Source organism: Cheilinus undulatus, linkage group 8, assembly GCF_018320785.1.
Source record: "Cheilinus undulatus linkage group 8, ASM1832078v1, whole genome shotgun sequence".
In the NCBI taxonomy this organism is placed as follows: domain Eukaryota; kingdom Metazoa; phylum Chordata; class Actinopteri; order Labriformes; family Labridae; genus Cheilinus; species Cheilinus undulatus.
This window is the reverse complement of record NC_054872.1, coordinates 30137667-30162850: the sequence shown is the minus strand read 5'-3', so window position 1 is coordinate 30162850 and position 25184 is coordinate 30137667. Positions and strand designations below refer to the sequence as shown.

Genomic DNA, 25184 nt, shown 5'->3' with positions numbered 1-25184 from the left:
GAAACAGTCAGGATGAATAATGCTCTGATTGCTAATCAACAGTTTCACATTTGTGCATGCATGTTCAGTGCGCTATTGAGTGTGTTGTTTTGTGACTCCCTTCATTCAGCGTCTTTTCCTGTCTGTGTAAGGAAACTCCTGTCTAATACAGACACAGACGGTCACCATGGGAACCAACATCACTTCTCAGGCAAGCAACAGCGGAGGGCTGGAATGAGGTGGGGAGGAGGGGGCGGGTGCAAGCACAGAGTTCAAAGGAATACCAAATTTGAATGTAGTTCTGTGTGTGTGTGTGTGTGTGCTTGTTTGCAACTTTGTGTGTACAAGTCTCAGGATCCATCTGTGAGTGTGTGAGTGTGATAAGCAGAAGGTACAGAACTAACAGCAGGGAGGCTTGATAGTAAAGAGGGGAGGAAATAAAACTGAATGAAGAAACTTGGTGTGCTGGTGCTGTGGGCCAGATGGAGGATGTGGGGGAAAAGAGTAATAAGCAGGGGAGTTAAAGCCGGCCCTCCCTCCCCTTTTCTGGCTGATGGTTAGAAACTTTTAACACTGATAAACGCTGACCACAGAGTAGGCATGCATGCACTAAGTTATGATTTAAAAAGACAATTGTGTAGTAGGGCTAAAAATATCTCATTTAACTCAGGTCCCACCTGGATGCCAGTAGTTAGATATAAGCACGGCTGGCATGCTGCAGACTGTTTCTAGGCTCTAATTGGCTAACTGTCCAGAGGCCTCGACTTGGGACCTGCTTCACACTCAATGAGACATTACTCCCTAACAGGGCCTCAGAAACAGACATATATAGGAAAGAGAGAAAAAATACACTATCAATAAGAACAAAAAATTATGCATATGGTCCTTAAGAGTTACAGGTAGCCGAGTTATGTCAGAGAAAAGTGGCAACAGATGAAGTCCTGTCATGAGAGGAAGCAAAGCACGACTCCCCTGTGGCATCATTAAAAAACCCATCGTCTCTGCCTTCATCTTGATTCAACTGAACAGCCTGAAAAATAGGTCAATTAACAACCCCTGCTCTCTCACTCCTTATCTCATTCTCCCTCTCACACACAGGAACGTCCCTTTTTCCACACAGCCTGTAGGGAGTGTGGGCGGCTGGCGTTGCCATGGAGTTATTATTGTACCAGTCCACCTCTTTGGTGATGGGGACAAGGGTAAGTCCTGGACCGACTGTGACCACCGATCATCAACCAGGTTTACAAAAACTCACACAGATGGAGCATGCAGACAGCTGTTTCCAGGTCTGGCCTCAGAACTGGCTGGGCCCCTGAAAAAAACAGTGAATTTGCCCTCCCCGGTTCTGATTTATTGATGGTATGGCATGTGTGTTGGATCAGCATTGGTGTTAGCATCCTCGCTGACAGTCACTTAATTTTGGAGATGAAAAGTGTGTCAAGCCATTATTGGGTTCTGATGTTCAAATGAATAATTCATGCTACTTTGTAACTCTTTTCAACTCTGTTTTGGTCCATTTTGCCTCTTCTTTTTTGCTACTTTTAATCAATTTTTGCTGCTTTTTGCCCATTTACGCCACCTTTGCTTTTTTTTTGCCAAAGTTAACAAATTTTTCTTCTCTTTTGGCCATTATCACAATTTTTTTGCCATTTTGCTGCCATTTCCCCCCACTTTTTTCCACTTGTCGCCAGTTTTGTATTAACCTTCTTCTGTTTTTGCCACTTTTCATTCATTTTGCCTCTCCATATGATTGCCTCTATTTGCCTGTTATTATCATTGTTTCTGCCACTTTTCACCAATTTTTGCTACTTTAACTCATTTTTGGGGCAAATTTTGACACTTTCACAATTGTTTGGTTCATTTCCAATAAAAGTTTTCAGTTTCTTTAATTTTATTTTCCGGCATCCTGAAGTTTGTGCACATCACGGCTTTGCTATAAAGTCTGACATTACTTTCCCAAATGTTTAGTTCAGTGTGCCTAACAATGTTAACTAATAAAAAGGTAATTCTGTTTTTAGAAAGGAGATCTACATTTTTAAAGAGGCTATATTGCACTACACTGATAAAAAAAATATGTTTTGTCGCTTTGATAAGAGTGCTTATTATTCTGGTTAGAAATAAAACATGGTTATCGCAGATTAACTTTACAATAGACCATGATTTTGCTGACCTCCATGGGCCCCCATTTGGCTGAAGCCCCAGAAAGCTCTCGCCTTTATCCTTTCTTATGGGCAGCCTTGGCTATTTCCTACATATTCTAATCCCCATTCAATAAAAGGTCTGGCTGGAAATACTGTACATGTTCTCTACACACAGCTGCATAGATTTCTCTTTGGATATTGGCCAATATTCTGTATATTAAAACTATATAAAAGGTTTATTGATTTTAAAACAAGAGTGCAGTGAAGAGGTGTCAGATTTCAGCTGACTGCACACTAAACACAAGTCTGACTGTATCAGGTAGATATTTAAGAGCCCCTAATCTGATCTATCACCGACAAAAGCATGCATTAATAATTTTTCTTCCAGGATTGCTTATGGCATAAAAACATCACTTCCATGACTGTGTATGTGTTGCATAACCATCTAATCCAATGGAGCCGCTAATGGACTAAGCATGAAGGAAGTTAATTGAACAGAAAATGCAGAAAGCATACAGCCATAAACTCATAATCCATTTACTGTGTGCATTCAGCCCCATTAAATGAAAACGTCTATGCAGGTGTCTATATAAAGGAAGGGTTGGCATTAAGTAAGTGTGGGATGGTTACTTGAGCCAAGCTGGGCAGAGCCAAAGACCAGTAACACACGAACACATGCATCTCTAATGTAACATGCTAAAGTGCTGAGGCTTAAAGTGCTGCACTGAAGGCTATATTCATCCAAACATAAAGACTACACAGTATCTGATACTGGGGAGAAACTTAAAGGTGCAGTGTGTAATATTTAGCCTATTAGCATTTAGCAAAACAAGCTTGGCTAAAATGAAACACAACATTTATAAATAGATTGATCTAAATTAGTGTTGACATCTGATAACACATTTTTTAAATTTATGTTTTAAATTAACTCAGAATAAGCCTTTTATTCATACATAGGGAGGGTCCCCTCCAAGGACGCTGCCATCTTGGATTTTTGCACTTTGCCTGTTTCTACGGCACCATAGAAGGAACCAAATAACAGTTAAGCATGTATTGATTTTTAAACTTCACTGGTTCCCACAGTTATCACCAGAGAAATGAGCATCACACTCCAGAATTGACTGTTAGATGTTGATAGTCCCAATTTTACACACTGTACCTTTAAATGAGGCCCCTGTAGCCTAGTTATTATGTCCGCCAGCCACATGTTAAGAGACTGTAGTCCTCAAAGTGGGCAGCCTATGGCTCGTTTCCTTCATGTTGTTTCAAGAAGGGTCCATATGCAGACTGTCAGTTCTGGTGGCTACTCACAGAACATTCAGCTGAGACACTGTATATCTCAAAAGGAAGTGACATAATTTGCTGGTACAACGTATTTCCAGCTTTGGATTTTATTTATTCATTGGAAAGTCACATTCATGAAATAACCACTGCAAATGTTACAGTCCAAGGTTGTTGTAGTTAACTCTGACTAAATAAATGAAACTAAATAAAAACTAAGCTTTACAAAAAAAAAAAAAAAGAAAAACTTACTAGAACTGTATAGTGAGCTTACAAAACTAACTAAAATAAAATAAAAAATTGAGACAAAATATCCTTAGTTTTAGTCTTTGACACAACCATGCCGACTGGTACCATGTCTGGGGAGTGTAAAATGGCCTGATCTGATTAGTTAAGACTTCACATAGTGATAGTTTTATGTCTGGAATTGTATTTAGATATCCTCTTTAGAAAAAATACATAATTAGTGAAGAGTAGCCTGTTTTAATATGTTTTTAAAAATATATGACGCTCACTCAGTCCCGACTTCAATCCGTAAAAAACTAAAACACTAAAATTAATAAAAACTAAACTAAAACGAAGCATTTTTGCAAAAAATAAAAACTAAACTTAACTAACTAACAAACCAGCAGTTAAAACTAATAAAAACTAAACTGAAATCGAACACAGACAGTGAAAACGAAACTGGGCCCAGTTAGAAAGTGACAGGACCAATCAGCGTTGAGGGGCAGTACTGTCGGGTGCACCAGAGGCTTGATGTAAACAAGCAGCAAGAGGTCGGTGCAATTATGGCGGAAGGGCTTAGAGTGGATGCTGCTAAAGCGCCAGTTTTATCAGAACTTGACGACATTTCCTCATTAAAAGAAGAACAAAGAACAGCAGTGATTTTTTTTTTCAAAAACCACAAAAGTCGAGTACTTACATGTCTATAGTCACCATGTTTCACGTTATTCCTCAGTAGATGGGCACGCGCAGCTCGATAGCAGCTACGACCTGTATTTTGTTGCTCTGATTGGCCCGTAGAGATGTGACAGAATGTTCACCCAATCAGCCTCCGAGTTTTTTTCAAAGCCTCTGCCTTTTCTCAAACGTTTCCTATTGAAGCTTTCCCAGATGGATGTGTGAAACAAATCCATCTGGCGTGTCAGGTTACTAGTGGCACTAATGAGCCAAGTATGAATGTCCACCATCAATAATGCTTATAAAAAAGGAAGAAGGTTTGAATGATATCACAGAGAAAGGAGTTTTTTTTCACGGATAACTGATGGCAGTCAACGTTTTGTGGAGTTTGTTGGTAATTCACAGTGTGGATGCTGCTAAAGCGCCAGAACCTGACGACATTTCTTCGCTAAAAGAAGAATAAAGAACAGCTTTGAGTTTTTTTCTTTTCAAGAACAACAAAAGTCATGTACTGACACGTCTTGCCATGGTTCGCATTATGCAGTTCTTAATGGAGTTTACTCCGCGGTAGGGGCCAAAGACAGTAGAAAGAACTGGACAAACCCCGTGAGACATCAGCTGTCTGCTTACAATAGAAGGACTCAAACAGTTCTTGAAGCCAATCAGCGGCGGCTTCCATATTGAAATCACAGTCTCAACCAAACTTTTGATCAACCTAACAGCCCACACACTGAGCGCAACTTCCTGTCAGCTTGCTAGCTAGCATTCTGGTTGACAGAAACGTAGCTTCTGCCTGTTGAGCTATCTGTCAATCAAATGAGACACACCAATCAGTCCACAGTGAGGTTTTTCCTAAATATAATCTAAACCATTGTGGTGCACAATAGTTCTTCCTTATGCAATTTCCTGAAAATTTAATCAAAGTCCGTCCATAACTTTTTGAGTTATGTTGCTAACAAACTAGCTAACAAACGAACAAACCCTCCCGATCACATAACCTCCTTAGCGGAGGTAATTAAACTTAATCTGCCAGTATCAACTATGCTAATCCCAGATTTTTCCGTTGTTATTTTTACGTCACCATCAACATCAGCAGCATCACTATCACTCTTATCTGCATTCAATCCTGCTTTCCTCTGTTAGGTGCTAAGCACACAAGCAAATGCTCTACAAATATTATTCATCAAATACTTACCCTCTCACTAGACACATGCATGAACCAAACACACACACTCTGACACACAGACCTGTATGTGTTGGTAGATCTGTCTCTGGTTGCCAGGGAAACAGCGGGTTATAAAGCATTAGGATAAGGGGTTCAAAGATCATTACGTTGTGATGAAATGTGACAGATGAAGTCATCAGAAGGCTTTTATTTTCATGGAACGTAAGAGAGTAAGAGTGTGTTTGATTGTGTTTTCCTGCCCTGCAGCAACACTGTCAAGGAGCTTTACATCTCCACAACAAATGTGTTTTCCTAATAGAAGCTTCCAGAAGATCACTTATCCCTCCTGCCACAAGGTTAAGAGGAAGACAGTGCGGTTGTGGTGGCAACAGACTCCATCCAGGTGACATTTAGGCCTTGTGTGGTGATGACATGGTTGTTGACAGGTGTACCACATGATCAGGAACTGTTGGCCTCTGGCATCCTTCTGTCTGTGGCCTTCACTTTGAGGTCCATGTTTTAAATAAGGCACCTGCACAACACCTTTCAGATGGAACGGCAAAATAATTCTTTGATACTTCAGAAATTACACGGTCAAACTGTCTTCAGGGTAACAAACATTCAGGAAATCCTCCTTTCTATGAGGTTTTTAATATAGATAAGGCAGAGGATTAGAATTCAAATTATTACAAGTCAACTTAATAAAATTGGGATGAAGGGTCAACCCTTACCAAAGATTTTCCTCAAGGAAAATCTGCACAGGAGGTCAAGATCCTTAGAGAAGAAAACAATAAAGCAAAATAGGAGCTTATCATAAAGTTTAAACAGAGTATACTTTGATGAGAAGCTGTGAGTGTAGCACATCATCCCATGTAGACTGATGTCTGAGTTACCTGTGTCACTTCTGTCCTGTCTGTTAGACAGATCCCACAGGAAGTGTCATCAGGAAGGCAAGCACGTGAACAAGGCGATCAGCTATTCAGACAATGGAGCAAGCAGAATTATATGTTTCAAGTCACGATTCAATCCAAGTTGCACTATCTAATTTAGTACTGAGATAAGCACATAACAGGTTCATACTGATGACAACATTATTGCTATTGTTGTTGCTGTACAAGTACATGATAGCCCCTAAAACACATGATCACATCTTGGCAGTGAAACAACAGAATACAAAGACAAACAAGGAGAGAAAGGTAAGGATTGTTCCACTGAGTTTTAACTTTACTGTATTTGAAAACTATTATGAAAGGAGCTCTTTAACACTGATTTGGCACTCACCAATTATGGTGCCCCACTTTAGCTAAAGACTACAAAAAGTACAACCCTGATTACTTTTAACACTTTTTGCTCATGTGTTTTGGCAAATTTATCAACAAAATTAAATGTTCTTTGTCACAGTCCAGTCATCCTTCCGGCTGAGTTTGACCCAAAAGAAATCCAGTTTTGATTTTCTCTGGGTCCTTTGCTCGCCTCGGCTCAAACAGCAACCCTACCACTATAAATGGTTTCTAAAATGATGCACTGAGAGAGGTGGAGATTAAATGAAAGAAGCTGAGGGAATGTTAAAAAAAATTGTGCAACATTGCCTTGCCTAAGAATAATAGAACACAGTAATGAAAATGCACATATCTTGAGAGTTGATGGTGCCCTGGGAGCAGAGGAGCCCTGCAGTAAATAACACAGATAACAAACTCATCACATCTGGATATGTGCTGTGCTCTGGGCACAGAGCTGACGGGCGTTCACACCTCTGTTACTCTGTTTTATTTCTACCCTGGGTTAAACTCACAATAAGCTGAGCTTCTGTGTTGCTTTTTTTTCTTGTAGCAAAAATTAATTTCTTGAGATACTGTGTGAATACTCTAAACTCCTTTGTCACAGTCAACAGGATTTTGGGAGGAATTCTCTATGGTAAACTTTTAAATATCACATACAGTACATCACCATCGTACCTTTAAATCAATACAGGCAGGATAAGGAAGATCTGTCAAACCCTCTAATGTAGGGTAACAGCAGGCAAGTAGGGACTTGATAACAGGAAGCCATCATTCAAAAATCTATGTTCCATGTATTGGCAGAAGGCAACCACAGGAATGGTGTGATGTGAATTCAATTGAATTCAACTGCTAAAATCTCTCTCTGGTCTGCCTGTTGTTGCTCTGCCTCTCTCTTGTCTGTCTGTTGTTACTCTGCATCTCTCTGGTCTGCCTGTTGTTGCTCTGTCTCTCTCTGGTCTGCATGTTGTTGCTCTGCCTCTCTCTCGTCTGTCTGTTGTTACTCTGCATCTCTCTGGCCTGACTGTTGTTGCTCTGCCTCTCTCTTGTCTGTCTGTTGTTACTCTGCATCTCTATTGTCTGCCAGTTATTCATCTGCCCTTTTTACAATTAAAATGCAAAATACCAATTTCCAGATTTTTCTTTACTGTAAATATAAAATATGGGCTTTTAATTTCAGGCTGGTTAGGGGCTTCAGCCATTGAACAAGAATAGATAGATAGATAGATAGATAGATAGATAGATAGATAGATAGATAGATAGATAGATAGATTTATTGATTGATTGATTGATTGATTGATTGATGGAAATCTTTTGGTTTGCATTAAATCCCATAAACCTTAACGACAGTATCAAAGTGACTTCTGAAGGAGAAAGTACAATAATAAATAGCAACACATATACATCTGAAACACAAGTCAGGGTGTCCAAGTTTATTCATTTTTGTTTGAATGAAAAATATATAAAACTAACCAATTACAGAAATTAAAGAGGTAAAAAGGAAGGAATAAAAGATCTGCACCTTACCAACTGGCTCTAAAGTGTTGTATTTTTCTATGTCCCACTGAATATAAAAAGAAAACAAAAATGTAAATTGAAAAAGCAGTGACTCAGAAAACATGGAAGCTATAATGTTATAGATATATACTTTATTAATTCTCTCTGATAAAATAAAATTACAAAATAATTTCAACCTTAAACGGCACTTTCCTTGTTCATAATTATTTAACGAATTGTTAATACATATATCATAATTGTCATGACGAATGAGAAGAATACTATAGTTTAGTAATATTAGATATCAGCTATAACTGCGTTTAATCATAATGGTAGAAAAGACTAAGCAATACAAAGCTAGTTTTCGTTAACAGCATACTATACAATATTCCAAGCATATGTATTCAGTATTCCGGCCACAGCATGTCGCTATAAGACAGTTTTTGTCTCCAATGTAAGGGTAGGCTTGTCTTTTTTCCCATCACACCATTATGATTCCCCTCAGATACACCATGGTCTCTCTTTCTAAGCTTTATTTATTTCACAAACAGCTGTTCCACCATGGCCATTTCTCCTTTATAAGGTTTATTTGTGTTCATCCGTCGTCCGCCGTGACCTGTTTTAAAGCAGAGAAGAGCAGTCCATGTACAGCTCTGTGACAAGTCCATGCCCAGATTTTTCACAGTTATTCCCTCAGAAATATTGTCAAGATATCTGCAACGCCCCCTGCTATCTTTTGTCCCCAGTGACAGCAGCGTTCCCTGCCTATTATTGAAGTCCATTTAAGAGAGAGCACTTTGGTTGTCGAGGTGTGTGCGTGTATCTGTGTGTGCGTGCGTGTGTGTTCTTGTGGCTGCATGGCAGTCTAAGTGATTGAGCAAGCGAGAGTGTTTGAGTGTATTTCTCTACACAGAATACATTCATGATAACAGTGTCTTGTTTTGGGACTGCAAGCTCGAAAAGAATGGCAGTAATGTATTTTTTCTTCTTCCTCCCTTTCATAGAAGATTGAGTATACAACTGTATGCATAAAAATATAAATATTAACTTATTCATATTTTAGGATATCTTTCTAAAGTCAATTAAATAAATAATTGAAAAATGTAAATCTTTTTTTTAAATCGGAAAATAAGAGGAAAATAAATATACATTCCACATCATCCGAGCCACCCTGACTCCACTGACTTCAGTCTCTACAAAGTAAAGGAATAAACAGTTAATTTATTATTGATGGATAACGTATTGATTCTTACTCCATCTTCAGTAAACATACAGGTAGATGCAACCTCATAAGATCTCAAAATATTAAAACCAAAAAAAATTAGAGCTCTTTATCTTTAAAGCTTCTGTGAGAAACTTTTGGTTTGTGATCATTTTGGCACCCCCTGTGGGCAACGTGGTATATCTTCTGTCCTTACTGTTCTTGTCCTTTGCATGTGTAATTAGTGTTTCCTGATTAAAAATGTTCATGCTTTCTTTAACAGTCATTATGCATTACTCACTGTGAATATCTGCTTAAAAAAGTGTAAAAAAAAAAAAAAAGGCCTGCTTTAGCCTCTTCTTGCACCTAACCAATGGTGGCAGCAGTTACAGGTGTCAAATTTACTAAGGAATTTTCTTACAGTCTTGTCGCTCATCGTCTCATATGCTTTTGTAAGTCTAAAGCAGTGGTTCCCAACCTGAGGCCTTTGGAACCCCAAGGGGGTCGCCAGAGACCTTTGAGGGCACGGGACCCTGTCTGCTCTGACATTTTCAAAATTAGACTTATGAGTAATTTTTTAAAATCATGATCAAAAACATAATACACACAGCATACAAGGGCCACCCTAATAGATTAAAAACATTTGATTAATATAAAGAAGCTCTGTTAATATTTGAAAAAAAATACTGAAACATAACCAAAAATGTCATTTTTAAGATTACAAAGTCTTTTTTATTTACAAGCAACCAAACTCAAAGTTTGAGATCAAGATATTTTGAAAAAAATGAAAAATAAGATTTATGAAAAATGCAAATTTCTGAGAAATAACTAGAAATTTGCGCTGAAAATACTGTAAATTTGGTGTCACAAACTCGAAAATTTCAAGATTTTAAAGTCATAAATGTAAGATATTATAAAGTAAAAATTGTTTGAGAAACCAATCTGAAAACAACAGTTGGATAAGCCCAATTTACAGAAATTTGTCATCTATGTCAGATAATAATGATATTGTATTGATTCTGGACTAAAATCTAAAGTTCTTCCCTACTATCATTTGATGAGGCTCTTAACTACAGGGCTTGTGCAAGAAAAACGGCCTCAACTGGGGGGATTTTATTCCACGCAATCAGCTATCTCCAACTTTCTAATCTTTAAAATTTTAAATTTCGGTTCACATAAATTACCTTATTTTAAAAAAAAATCTCTTGTAATTTTACCACTTTTTAAACTTGAAAATTTTGAGTTTTTCCTTGCTGCAAATCAGCTGAAACTCTGGGGTTTATCCTTCAAAAATTCCTCACAGGAGCTTTAATATTTACAGCTTTAAATTAGGGTCACAGGATATTTAATCTTTGCTGATATCTGATATGCTGATATTTCCAAATTCATTTTAGTCAATACAGACTCTGATAATGCACTTTTTTTTATTTGAAAGGACACTAAGTGTCTCCTGTGCAAAGAGAGACTAAATCAATTGGAGTGGATAGAGTAGCACAGAAGTAGACAGTCTGGGAGTTGTTTTACTTTTGTGAATTCTTCCAATGCTTAGGGCTCAGGGTGGACCGTCTTTGTCTGTAGCACCCTAGGCAACCAGCTATGCCTGATGATACATTTGTTCATCTTATTGATATTTAAGGCTGATATATGTTAAATACTGCCAATATAGACAGCCATAGATATACCTGCAGGAATTTTAAATTCGTTGGTACTGATATTTAACTTAAGCTATTATCTGCTGTTGATGATATCATGCCGATAATATCGTGCATCCCTGCTTAAACTCGATTTAATCAAATCAAAATTTTAATAGATCTTCATATGTACTTTCAGCAGCCAACTCTATATAAATGCACTTGATACAAATAAATTAATCAGTTTTCTGAGGTTTTCATAAACAATTTTTAGAGAAACTTTAAAATCAAACTTTTTAAAGCATCATTTCAGTATATCAAACCCTGTGCTACACTTTTGCATCAGTTCAGTTTAAAGTCCCTGTAAAGTGAAATCCAAACTTTGTGTCTTAACAAACTAGATATGTTGGAATAAGGTTGTGGTAAACTTGGGAAAACTCTGAGATGTATCTGTGACTGAATTGTGGATTTAAACCGTTAAAAAGTTTGCCTTTTTCCTGGCTTGGTTTAATATGTGCAGGGCAAATATAGCCCGCCCATGACTTCACCGGTCACTACTGGGAATTACCCCGCCTCCTAGCGCTACAACAATATAAAATCACCAAGCAGTTCATCTGAATACAGTCTGGTGTTAGCTGATGTCACTACCTTCAATAAAAATTAACAGCCAGAAAAATGTTGTGTTTTTACTCACTGTGAGGTAAATTTTCCAGATCTACCAGCCATGGTGGCCTACAAGTCAAATGAAAAGATTTGTGCCACAAAACAGCTAATTTAATCCCCGACTTCTGTTTCTCTGCTCTGGCACAGAGTTAGGCAGAGTTAGTGCTAATTATCATCAAAGACTTCTACTTTGCAGAGCAGCATCAGGAAATTAAGTGTTTTCAGCAACAACTTAACAACAAAGAAGTTTAATAAACAGGAGGAAGATATCACCTCACATAACTCAGAAAATGATGGGTTTAGCCCGTCATGTCATAAATGTGTTTGTTTCTCCGGTGGCTGTCATTGAGAGCTGGCAGGTCCAGTTGACCAGACAGACTGACCTCCAGTCAGGTTGTACCATTTCATTTCTAAATTTGAGAGGATCATATTTCTCCTGAGTGGGTGCGGCTTCAACGGACACGCCCACAACATCCTAGAGCAAATATGACTGCCTTATTTGCCTTATGCTTGTATGCCTTATTAATTCTACAAACTTAGAGATGTTTAGCATGACTGAAATTTAGCCTGGTGATTCATAACACAGTGGCCTGTCATACAACAAACCAAAAATAAAGTTTTATTCATCACTTTACAGGGACTTTAATCTCTACCTCAACGGATGCAGTAATTATGCTGTAGTTTTGTTTATATTCTTCCACACCACAAATGGATGTTTCGATGACTCATGCCCCTCCGTGTTGTCCTGACTTGTCTCATCTTGGTCTGTCATTTGTTTAGTTCACTGAACGGTTACAATTTTCCTGGCTGAGTAGTTCAAATGTCACAACTATGCCATCTAAGTCAAAACTACTGCATTAGCCCACAGCCACAAAGGAGAAGTTATTTGGATGAACATTTCTCTACAGTGCGTCCACATTACTTGGCAGTGCTGTGTGGTGATTGACAGTGCATTGAGTGCTTGGCAGTATAGGCTTTAGTATTATCTTGTGGGCTCCTGCATTCATTCCTCTGTGTGGGTTTAAATAGAGCCTGCATTGTGATAGAGTGAGTGCTTAAGTTTGTGTGGTGTTCACTTCTATTGCGTGGATAATGTATGTGTGTGTGCGTTTATGTGTGTGCGATGCATGCCACTAGTTTTTTTTTTTTTTCCTATATTATGGTCGTATTGATTGGACCTTCTGTTAAAGGGATGCTCGTTAACACACAATTAGCATTCAGATAGAAAATACATCATAAGGATAAAAAGTCATGGTCATTAATTCCTGATGAAGGGAAAGAGAGATTGGGGAAGGAAAGAGAGAGATAGAGAGAGAGAGAATAAAAGGCCTTTTTTCAGTAATTGGAGCTCTGAGTTCATATAATTATTCCTAGTTAGTTCTCCTCCCTCTCTACTTCCCTCTCCTTGTCCTTTCTTCCTCCATTTCTCACCCACTTGACATCCTTCCTCTCCCTCACACCTTTTAGAGTCTCCGTTTTATCATCTTCCCTCGTTAAGGAAAGCGCCCAAAAGTCCCTAATGTGTCTCATCAGTCACGCGGGCCCTCCATCTTTGTCCTATTAGTCCACTTCATAATCCAGTTTTCGTTGCTGCAGCTTCAGAGGATTACCTCTTTCCTTTTTTCCTCTCTCCTTTAGTCTGAAGAAAGAGGACTAACCCGGCCTCTTCTCCTCCATCCTTGTTTCCTCTTTCCCTTTCGTCTTCAGCAGCTAGAAGTGCAGGTGGTGTTAATGTTGGGGCTAGCCTCCAGGCTCCCCTCTGGGCTCACAGGTGGAGGTGACAGAGGAGACTCCAAGGCTAGAGTGGTGACCTGGGAGGGGGGAGTTACCGGAGATGTGACCTGGACTGGAGAAACTGGAGAAACTGGAGGTGGAGGACTCGTTAGAGAAGCAGCAGGGGACAGAGGCACCACAGCACCGACTCCTCCTCCACCAATGCCACCTCTACCGTCCCTTGCGTCCCTCTCCTGGAGCAGGTGCACCAAAGCGGCATGCTGGGCACTGAGGGTGGCTGAGAGGTGTGCAGGCAGGGAGTTGAAACCAGCGGTGAGCTGCTCCACACGCTGCTCCAGGGACAGCATCTGGCGCTCCAAGTCCTCGCTGCGATCATTGAGCTCAGACATTAGCTCGTACATGACACTCTGCATCTGTGAGGAGAGGAGTTAACTCAGTGAACACCAGTGGTAATTTTGGCATCTTTTTTTCTTAAAGTTACAGTGTGCAAAATTGAGAGGTGTCTGACTGCAGGCCACAGCTGTTAGACACTCTCTATTGCAGACAACAATGTGACTGAATTTAAAAAACGTCTTTGGTGTAGTAGTTTTTTTTTTTAATTCAACTTTATTCATAAACAAAGTCTGGCAGTTATTCATGAAATAACCACATTGCTAACATTACAGACTAAACAGCATTTCATAAATGACACAGAAAAAAAGGTCAGAGGTCTAATCTGGGGATATTTATGTATAGAGCTGTTAAAGTAGTAGTTATGCAAACAGTGGCTTGCTAGCTACGTATTAACGTTACATCATAATAGTAGCTATGCTAACTTTAGCTTTATGCGTGCCTTAGCTAACGTAGCCAATGCTAATGTAGCTATGTTAGCTAGGTAGGTAATGTAGCTACATAGATAATGTAGCTAAGTTAGTTTTAGCAAACATAACATTCAAACATATCTCAATTGCCCTTGCTACGTTAGCTACGTAGCTATTTCCCTTGTCATAGATATGTGAGATCTGCAGAACTATAAAAGGTGTAAAGTCTTCAGCTAAATTACCTATGTAGCTAATGTAGCTAATGTAACTTTGTTAGCTTTATCCTTAGCTATTTTAGCTGCATTAGAGTGTTTTCAGGGAGGACACTTTTTGTTCCTTTAAGTAGACTATTTACTCAACTTTGTTAAACATTTTGTAATCAGGTTTTGCTAGTCAGGTTTTTTATTTTTAACGTTTGTTATCCTGACACTTACCATTACCAGACATGTAATGCAATTTTATTTTGAAAGTTTTAGTGTGTACCCTGACAAGGGATGAAGATCATAAATTTTGTGGTGATATTTATACTCTTCGATACCACTATCAATGCTTTTCTATTGTTTGGTGGAAAGACAACATGATGATAATACTGTATTTATAACAGAGCAGGTCTAAATTGAGTAAAGCATGAGTTAAAAAGTTATGATTCAGTATGTTACATCTATTTTATATCATTAAAATTCCCAAACACACTCACAACTGTATTTACTAAAGTTTCTTGTCAAAAAATTCCTTTTTTTGAGTGGCATTTGAACACAACATGATATGAAGAATACAGTCCTCTAATTTACAGAGGTTATAAATAATCATCTTTCAGTTCGCTAATTAACTTCAACTCTGCCAATTTTTACACTGTTAATATTTTTTATTTATGGTACTTCCTGCAAAGCACTTTTGAGCATTTATCTGAGCAAATGAAGAAAGCTGTCCTGGAGCAGCTAAAGCAAGTGTTATGACTGCATGTTACTTCTAGCGCAGGCAAAAAATGGTTGCATGCAACTGGCACACAGAGTTTTTTTTCTTCAAGCTGACAGCTAAAGGCACCGCATTTTGGTTTGATTTTGATGCACAAGGCTGATGTGCTTTTTGTTGTGCTCATGTTACCTTTGCAAGGACCAATGTATGTTTAAACACCAGTGACATAATAAAATGATATATCAGTATCGAAAATGTTATTGATTTTCAGGTATTTGAAAAATACGGAACTGGGTCTTCATGGATCCAGGTTTTGAATCCCCATCCCTAGCCTTGACAGGTGCGGTGTCTAACAGTAGCACTTACTTTTTTGACTTTGATTTATTCACATTGACTCTTCTTGAACTAATCTAGTCAGCCAGATGGTAAATTGTTAAAATGTTTAACACTCATGTTAATGCACTATCCATACTTTCATTGGTTTAAAATACCCTGATGGAAATACTGACATACCATACTGTATCTGCATAGGGGAGAAACATGTGATGATCATTCTGAATGTCCCAAAGTTCAGAACTAGTATTTTAGTCTTGTCTAGGACTCCTTGATGAAAACTAAAGTTACTTTTTCGTCAAAGTTTTTATCACCAAAGATCTCTTTTAGTTTGTCTTAGTCTAGTCTTGACTTACGTTTTTGTCATAGTCTTGCTAATGAAATCAACACTGGTGCACACAGCGTTCCTTGGATGACAGAGACCGATCAGACTTGTAAACACGAATATTATGAGGGCTTCTTTATTACACACTGTTTAGAGAAAACGCTTTTGGATTAAAGAAAGAGAGAGATGCCAAGGGGTTCGAGGGAGAGAGAAAGTGAAAAAAAAAAAGGCCAGCGTGTAGCTCAGGAGGAGTGAGTAAGAGGGAGAAAAACTGTCCAAGAGGGAGTAGAGGCTGGAGGGAAGTCTCTGTGTGGGCGTTAAAACATTGTGAAGAGAGAGAGAAAAAGAGAGAGAATTAAAGGAAGCCAGCAGAGTGTCCCTGCATCGTACCCGCTGGCCTCAGTAACCATGGTAAAGCGCACAAGTGGCCGATTGAGATGGAGTCATTGAGATGGCATTATTGCAAAATATTTGCTGCTAAAGGCATCTCCCCATGGAGGGCAAAAACACACACATACACTCTTGATCTTCCTCTTATTTCTAGTCTTTAACAATCACAGACTCACACTCTCACTCACACACCCACACAGTAACAGAAAAACATGAGCGCTCCCCTCCCTGCGCTCATTTCCTCCTCGCTCTCCACTCAGTCATCCCTGTTTTAACACTTGTTCTGGTTGCTAGGAGACGCAAAGCCACTGAAACAGGCAGGTCAGCGCTGAAACAGAGGAATGCTGGGATACATTTCAGGGTGGCACAAACACGTTAACTGCGCATCTGTGAAGTGTTTGTACGTGCGTGTCTCACCTTCGAGAGATCCACTAGTGTGTTGGCCTGATCGCTGAGTTTCCTCTGCTCCATTTTGACACTGCGTAATCTGCAAACAGACACACAGAAATTACACAAATGCGCACATACACAAAGAAAGCATCCCTGTGAACTAATCCCTTAGGGTCCAGACAACAACACAGTGGAGGGGTCACCTTGCCAAGTCCTGTTTGATTTCTACCTGCTGTGAGTCAGTGGGTTTCAGTCTGAACATTGTGAGCACACAGTGTACTCTCAAGCTCGGCAATTTTGTGGTGCAGGTGAAATATGCATAGATTAACACTGAGACCTTAAGGTTTAAACTAAAGGAACAGTCTTTCATCGTAGTAACCTGCAGGGGAGCACAGTCTATGAGAATCAGATCATCCATCCATCCATCCATTTTCTATACCCCTTATTCCATTCCGGATTGCTGGGGGCTGGAGCCTATCCCAGCTGTCACCGGGCGAGAGGCGGGGTACACCCTGGACTGGTCGGCAGTCAATTGCAGGGCTGACATATAGAGACAGACAACACATAGAGACAGACAACCAGGCACACTCACATTCACACCTATGGCCAATTTAGAATGATCAATTAACCTAATGAGCATGTTTTTGGTGGTGTGAGGAAGCCGGAGTACCTGGGAGAACCCACATGTGCATGGGGAGAACATGCAAACTCCGCATAGAAAGACCCTGACTGGACTGGGAAGTGAACCAGTAACCTGTGCCGCCGTGCCACCCAGAATCAGATCAATTCAGTCCAAATGAGTCATCCCTAGCTGTCAAACCCCAATACAAGCATAACAAACCAAAGGTCTAGTTTGTGTTTTTCTACCATAACTCTTACAACATCTCCCATAATCCCTGATTTTAATGATACTGCACCTGAACTTGTTTGACCATTAAAAGCACATACATTAGCTGTAAAATCACCTCCTCACTTTGTTCACAGTCGACATGCCTCAGGATTGCTCGCTCTGTGTCGCAATTAAAAGTCTTTGGTCCCTTGACTCTGCCTTTTGAACACACTTGTTCTCTAGTCTACCCTGAACTGTTTAAGATCAAACACAAGGAAACATGAAAGAGGAGACACTTAATTGTGATGCTAGACAGAGAAGATACAACCATCTTTAAATAAAACAGCCATTAGTGGAACAGGCACCTCTGTAGTTATTTAAATATCACCTAACAGAATGGGAGCAGTGGATTAAAAGTTATGAGGTAGTTTCTGCTGTATACAGTAGGGGAGACTTGGGACAGCTGTAACAAATATCTCTCACTGTACATTTAGATTAAGTCAGAAAAAGTCAAATTATTATGTTAGTCTGTGGAAAACTAGACCTTTATGTAAAATGTAAACTATATGGACAAAAGTCCCATGACCATTACACAGGGAGTGACCCTCCACTCTTCTTGGAAGACTTTCCGCAGGATTTTTGAGTGTTTCTGTGGGAATTTGTGTCCATTCATTCTACAGAGAGTTTATGAGGTCCAGCAATGATGTTGGACTAAAAGGCCTGGTTCTCAATCTCTGTTTCAGTTCATACCAAAAAGAGCTTGATGGAGTTGAGGTCAGGGCTCTGTGTGAGCCAGTCAAGTTCTTCCACACCAAACTCATCAAACCATGTCTTTTTAGTCTTTGCTTTGTGCTCTGGGGCACATGCATGTTGGAATAGAAAAGGGCCTTTCCCTAACTGTTGCCACAAAGTTGGAAGCATAGCATAGTCCAGAGTGTCTTGGTTTGCTGAAGCTGTAAGACTGGCCTTCACTGGAGATAAGGGGCCTAATTTATGCTATGCAATTCGCATAAATTAAGCAAGTAATTTGCACGAATGAGGCAAATTTGCTTCGCATTCAACTCGCCATTCACTTATCTGCAAGAGTTGAAAAATCTGAACTCAAGCAAATCACTCGCCCCACAATGGCCAATCAGCATGGAGATCCTCCGGTGACATATACGTGACAGTATATTTCTGCTGATAGTATACCCTGACAGAGTAACTCCAAAGGACCAGAATGGGGGGGAGGAAATTCATTCAACTGGAAAATGGAGGAGGAACTTGTCATACTTGTCTGTGGCTACCCCGAGCTATGCGACACAACATGAAATAACATGAGGAATAAAAAGGAGCTCGCCTGGAGGAAAGTGTCTGAGGAGGTCGGATGCCCTGTAAGGTGTGAATACATTTGTCTGTCACTTCATCTCAGCCATCTACTATCAAGTTAGCAGGTTTTGGGCTTTCCACACTAGATACAAAGCACCAGTCCTCTCAATGTAGTCAAGGTCAACTTGTTTTATTGACAACAAGCTAAAATGCCAGATGATGGAGAAGGAAGCCCTTCCACTCACGCGTCTTATGGGTACTGCCGTTCACACAATTTTACATGCCAGTGGAGGAGTCATTTGCACAGATAAGACATATTTAGCAACTCCCTATGCATGTTCAGATAGGTGCATGTTGCGTGAACATAACATAAGAGAGGGGCCATCAGAGATGTACAGTCTGCAGCCAGACCTCTCTCAGTTAATGATGCAAACTAAATTTATTTGGATTTATTAAAACAAAAGTTCAGAATGTTATGCATAAATATAGCTCATAATAAAATCACTTTAGCTTCCAAACAAGTTTTTTATTCAGCAGTTAATGATGGATGTGTTTACTGTCTACTTTGGCTTGAAGATCTAACTGAGCATGTGCAGCATGTGAGCCACCTCTCCAGCATTTTTGGAGGAATAAGACTAATTGTAAGCATCCATTGTTGCAACCCTCCCAAGTCTTTCCTATTAGCAGCATCAACATCACTCCTAAGCATAGATAAAGATAATGATCAGTGTGTCTAATAGTGCGCAATGCACTGATTACCAAGTCCCACAACTGTACTTTCCTGCTGTGAGCCTGCCCTTTAGTACTTTAGTAGATGATGAATCATTTTCTGTGTGTGTGATTGTGAGTGTAGGGATTCATGGACTTTATCTGATTATCAGCATTGATTCAACCAGTGGGTGGATAGAAAGTACAGCTGATTTCAAAGGCTTCATGATCTCAGCAGCACGGTTGTGTGCATGTGCGCGCATTTGTGTGGGTGCGTGTAAGGTGTGTCCTCACTGATGTATCGCCTGGAGGAACTTCCTCTGGTGTTTGCGGACTCTGGAGTGGTCGATCTTCTTCATCAGCTTGGTGTGCTTGTAGATGAGCCAGGTTTCCCTCAGCACATTAGCCGCTGCGTTCTTTATCTGCACCCAGACAATAAAACACACATAAACATGCATTGTTAGCAACAGGTAGTCCTTGGCAACTGGTTCAGGCAACAGGTTTACCCATCTCCATTTCCCTCCCGTTTCCCATTGTCTTCCTATAAAGAGAAAAAAAACCTGAACTGTGGTTCTCATCTTAGAGGCTGCCCTCATTCTCTCTCTCTGCACACGGCGGCTTGCTTGCCAGTGCTTTTCATAAACAGCTCTCTCCTCAGGGAGATTTGGCAATGAGAACCTAACAGGAGTCTCCCCCTCACACACACTTCTCTTTCTTCTAGTCTGTCTATACGCCACATTATATCCCAGACTAACTCAAATGGGCTGCATTATCTTGGCTAGCTGGAGGTAATTCACTACAGTAGCACCACAGTTCATTAAAAATATTTAATTATGAAAGCAAGTGAGTTACAAAAATATGAAGAGTGGCTGCAATCATCGTTCATGCAGAAGAGGTATGTTAGAGCAACAGTGTATGTAATGAATGATGCTCTCAGATGAAAGCTTAACAGCCATCACACTCAGTGGTCATTTCTTACATTTTATTCTAAGCATGCAAATGTGAAATTGCTCTAATTTAATTAAATACTGTTTTTTTTTTTATCTTAATGTCTACTTCAAATTGATTTCTGCTATAAGGATTCAGTTCAGTCATATATACTTGGATGCCCCATGGATTTCTCTCTATAGGTTGCTATGTAATTACAACACAGGGGTCTGACTCCTAGTTTAAAAATAAATAATAAAAAGGTGTGGGAGGATACCATAGAGAGGGAAGAAGGGAGGGAGTATCTGTAAGGACATAAATTGAAGGAGAGACTTCAAAGAGATGCCGAGCTCTGAACAAAGAACAATTATACCCCCGTCTGAGGAGCACAAAAGAGCCCAGCAGCTTGGCTAATCAGCACCTATCCACTGCAGGACGGCTCACACACATGCATGGATGTACACATGTGTTGACCGGCACACTATTGGCTACAGATGAAGAGAGGAGGAGGAGGAGGAGTCCTTGGGCATTGCAGATGTGTTTTCAATGACATGGAGGAAGTCAGACCAAAAAGAGCTAATCCAACATGCTACACATAATATGTGAAACCCCTCCAGGGGATTGAGTCATACAGTTAACTTGCCACTTTGCTAATTACTCTTAATGATGGTGAGCTTTACAAATTCATTCACTCCTACCTTTACACAGTCTGCTATGATTACTTACCAAAATGTGCAAATTTAATGTAGATAAATCCCAAAAACTATTAAATATTTCTGCCATACTAATGGGATTTAGATGTAAACCCTGCTGTCCCATGTTTCTCTCTCCTGGTGTGTTTCAATAGGATTACTAAACTCCCATCCATGTAGCAGGGAGACTCAGTGACAGCGCTGCAAAGATGCTAAGAATCATCAAAAAGACTTTCTGTTTGTCATTCTCAGAGAATAATGCAAACAGCATTTCTAAATGTGTTCAGTTCTTTAAAAATGGTGTTTAAAGTCCCTGCAAGGATTTTTACAACCTATGAAACAGATTATAATTTGTTCCAGACACTAGCAACAAGACTGATTACTTATAGTGGATATTATTCAAGGTGTCATATGTAAAGTTTTTTTTTTTACAAAAAAGTCAACATTGATTAACAAAAATGACTTCTTCTCCTACATTTAAAGTCATGTACATAGGTTTCAGGCATGTAGGGCGCTAAGGCACAGTGAGGCCTTATGTACCACAATCTGGGGCTAGAGAGGACCAAGCTCGATGGCATCTCTTTTGTCTGGGCCTTTTCAGCCCCAGTAACACACCAGTAGACCACCTGTGGTTTTTTGGCCCTTGGAACATCTACAACACAACCAGGGGTTTGTGGCGAACCTCCTACCTGCCTGGCCCTTACCCTAGGCCTTGCTTATGCCCCATATCCACCCCTTACTTCACCCTAAAGGTGTGGACTTTGTTATTTTTTGGAACAGATTATTTTTCATATGCCCCTGGTAATATGCAAGGACATCAAGAGCACGATCTGGTTGCTTTAATCCCCTTCCCTGCCTGAGGGAACCCTAAGGCTGCTTACTCACCACATCTATACCTTAATGCAGCCTAAATCTTTGGCCCAAACATGCCTGCACAGTAATAAAAAAAATATTTTTTGTTGCTTTGACAAATGTTACTATTCCAGTTAAATATAAAATATGGTTATCCCAGATTAACTTTACAATAGAGCATGATTTTGCTGTCCTCCTCATGGGCCCCAGAAAGCTCTCCCTTTTACCTCCCTGCCCCTTATGAGTGGCCTTGGCCACTAGTAGCTGCTGTGGCTTCAGTAAATGGCCACTGCCTTCCTGTCAGAGCCTCACAGGATGCAAACATGAGAAGCTTAGTTGTTAGCATGCTGTAGGAACCGTGAGGTATGACTTTTTTTGAACCAGAACACAGAGATAAAGTGGTGTGTAGGCTGTTGAGGCTTATACTCACGTTTAACTACTCAGCTGAAGTGAAAAGAGGCCACATACTGAAGCATGAAACTATTCTGCAAGCAGCGGAGCTAGCTGCTAATGTTAGCTGTGCTCTACACAGCATATCAGGCTCACATCATACCACCTGACAGAATGACCATGTGATAAATTTGACTAAGTCAAATTTAGGGAAAGTGAACTAGATGCCTGGGAACATCCTTAAATTAAGGCCTCAATGGTGAAATTTACAAACTGTGCATTTTATGGTTAAAACCATTGACACCAAGCAGATGTCAAATTGAGAGGTTTACAGCACATACACATACAAAAAGCCTTGAAAAAAACTTTTACTACACTTAAGATCTATAGCCTACGGAGCCTCAGACATGACATGGTCAAAAAAAAAAAAAAAAAAAAATTTAAACTGTGGCCACAATATAGCTATAACGTGTGCATGAAATACTAATTTATGGCCACAAAATACTAATTTGTGGCCAGTTTAAAATAAAATTCATTCAAACTATCCCTGTCCACTGAGTAGCTTTAGCCCCTCTACTGCTTCTACCTTAGACCTTAGAGAAGGTGCACTCGATTTGCTCACCCAGCTGTCCAGGAATGATATCAATATTATTATTTAGTATTTCATGCTCACATTATACCTACTTCGTTGCAACAAACTAGTATTTTGTGCACACGTTATACTTATTTCGTGGCCACAAATTAGTATTGTATGGCCACAATTTAGTTTTTTGTGGCCATGAATTAGTATTTTGTGGCCATGAATTAGTATTTCGTGTGCACGTTATAAATATATTGTGGCCACAATTTAATTTCTTTTTTACCATGTCATGTCTTGGGCTCCGTAACAGTCACTGGGATAAGGTTTTTTCAGTTACTAAACAGTTACATTTACAGGAAAAGATCAGCAAAGACATCAGGGGTAATATGTTGCCAACAGGGGGTGCTACAATCAACACAAATGGCAAAATCCTTAGAGGAGCTTCACTGAAAAATTAAGAGTCAGCTGCTATCCTCTTAGCAATGCTAAAATAAAAATTAAAAAAAATGATAAAGCTCATTTAAGGAACTTTCATTTGGCATTGACTGTTGTGCCCCCTACTGGACAAAGCTGTAGTCCTTACTTATTTGGTTGATTTTCTTTCACCCCTTCAAACACTTGTGTTTTTTCACCCCTAAGTATCACTCACTATGCTTTAAAAAGGCTCTGTATTCTGCTGTGTTCTGTTCATCACTTCCTTTGACACCTACCACCCGGCAGCAGTTCCAGGCAATACAAAAATTATCCAATTTGTCACTAATTCTCTCATTTGCTTTTGCAGCTCATAGAGAGGTACTGATATTAATTTTACTCTGTTTCATAAGCAGCCCAAATCCCCTCTCAGTAGCTTCAATGTGTCTACATTGTGTCAAAATAAAACTCAGATTCTCTGTTTTTAATACTGAGGAGAACATTTAATACTCTCATATCTGCAGGCACATTGGTAAATTGATATGTCAGATCCTATTTACCATCTGATTAATCACTGCTGGGAGAGTGAAATATGATAAATGATGGCATGTTGTGTCTGTCTGGCAGCTTCACTCTTGCTAAGTTTCCACACAAACTTCCTACAGCAGGCCAGCAGTGCAGAAGAAGCCTGATCTGCTGCTTGGGTGCCATTTAATTAAGCTTCACCCTTCATTTAAATGTTGGGAACTGCTCCACATGCAAATAACGGACTGATAATATCACACTGCTAAGATGGGAGCTCCATTAACAAAAACCTCAACAAGAACTGCTGATAAGGCTCCATGAGAAACCAAACGGTGGCAGTGGCAGCCACCATGTTTGGACCATATGGTCTGTACTTGGGTAGTCATGAAGCAGCCATATGGCTGGTCAGGGTCAAAGATCTGTTCTGGCTGCTCCCCTACACAGCACACCTTATGGCAGGTACATGAGAAATCTGTTAAAACAAGGGGTTCCCACACCTCAGCATGTTGGGTGTTAGATGACATATTGTGGATATAAATCAATCAGTATAAATAGAAACATTTCAGATGTGTCATCACTGACACTACTGCTATTTATTACACCAGTGATGCTAGTTATATGTTAAGGTACTGGTAAAAGAAACAAAAAATCTATTCAACAACAGCCTCTGACACTTTATTAGTCACCTACAAAAAATATTTTCCTGGATTGTTCCGCCTTCATCTGGTGTTGCCTTGGATACAGGTTTCTAGCAACACTGAAGGTGCCTAACCCCTCTGACCCATGAGGGTGTTAATGACCTATGTATGTAATTAGTAATTATGTGCTGCAGTGCTTCAGTGTTGTTTTCTTGGTGAGCCAAAATGTAAACAAACAGGCCAATTACCTTGGCAACCACATGCATGTGCCATGGTTACACATGGTATCACCTGTTTCCCCTCACAGGGGGAGTGAAGGGGAGAGGCAAATCAATCACACATACCATATAACAGTAAGACACTCAGGGATGCACCGGAAGTTTCCTCCGTTGACAATCTGCACTTAGAAAATACAGCTGATTTTCTTTGTTGTTAAAAAAAATCTTATTTTTATTTATTTATTTTTTTTAACCAAAAGAGAACAAGAACTATTGCCTGGTGGTAATACTGTGCTTATAAAAAGAATTCCCCCCTTGGATTTATTTTACACATCAATTGTGGTCAATATAATTAGTTTTTTTTGCATAAAACAATTCAATGTCAAAGTAAAAACAGATTTCTACAAAGTAATGTAAATTAAATATGTAATGTACAATCAGTATTCTGGCTACCATTACACCATGAAGACAAAAGAACACTTCC

General features: G+C 39.6%; 1 protein-coding gene across 2 annotated transcripts in view; it reads right to left on the bottom strand.

Annotated features, from left to right (window-relative positions):
- Positions 1-8169: 8169 nt before the first annotated feature.
- Positions 8170-25184, bottom strand: part of kcnn3 (potassium intermediate/small conductance calcium-activated channel, subfamily N, member 3) — a 109664-nt gene continuing 92649 nt past the window's right edge. For both annotated transcript variants that reach the window (XM_041792943.1, XM_041792944.1), the window contains exons 8-10: positions 19762-19889; positions 16650-16719; positions 8170-13882 (exon numbers count right to left, since the gene is read on the bottom strand). In XM_041792943.1, coding sequence (XP_041648877.1) covers positions 13439-13882; positions 16650-16719; positions 19762-19889 — 642 coding nt within the window. In that variant the 3' untranslated portion in view covers positions 8170-13438. The remainder of the gene's footprint in view (positions 13883-16649; positions 16720-19761; positions 19890-25184) is intronic.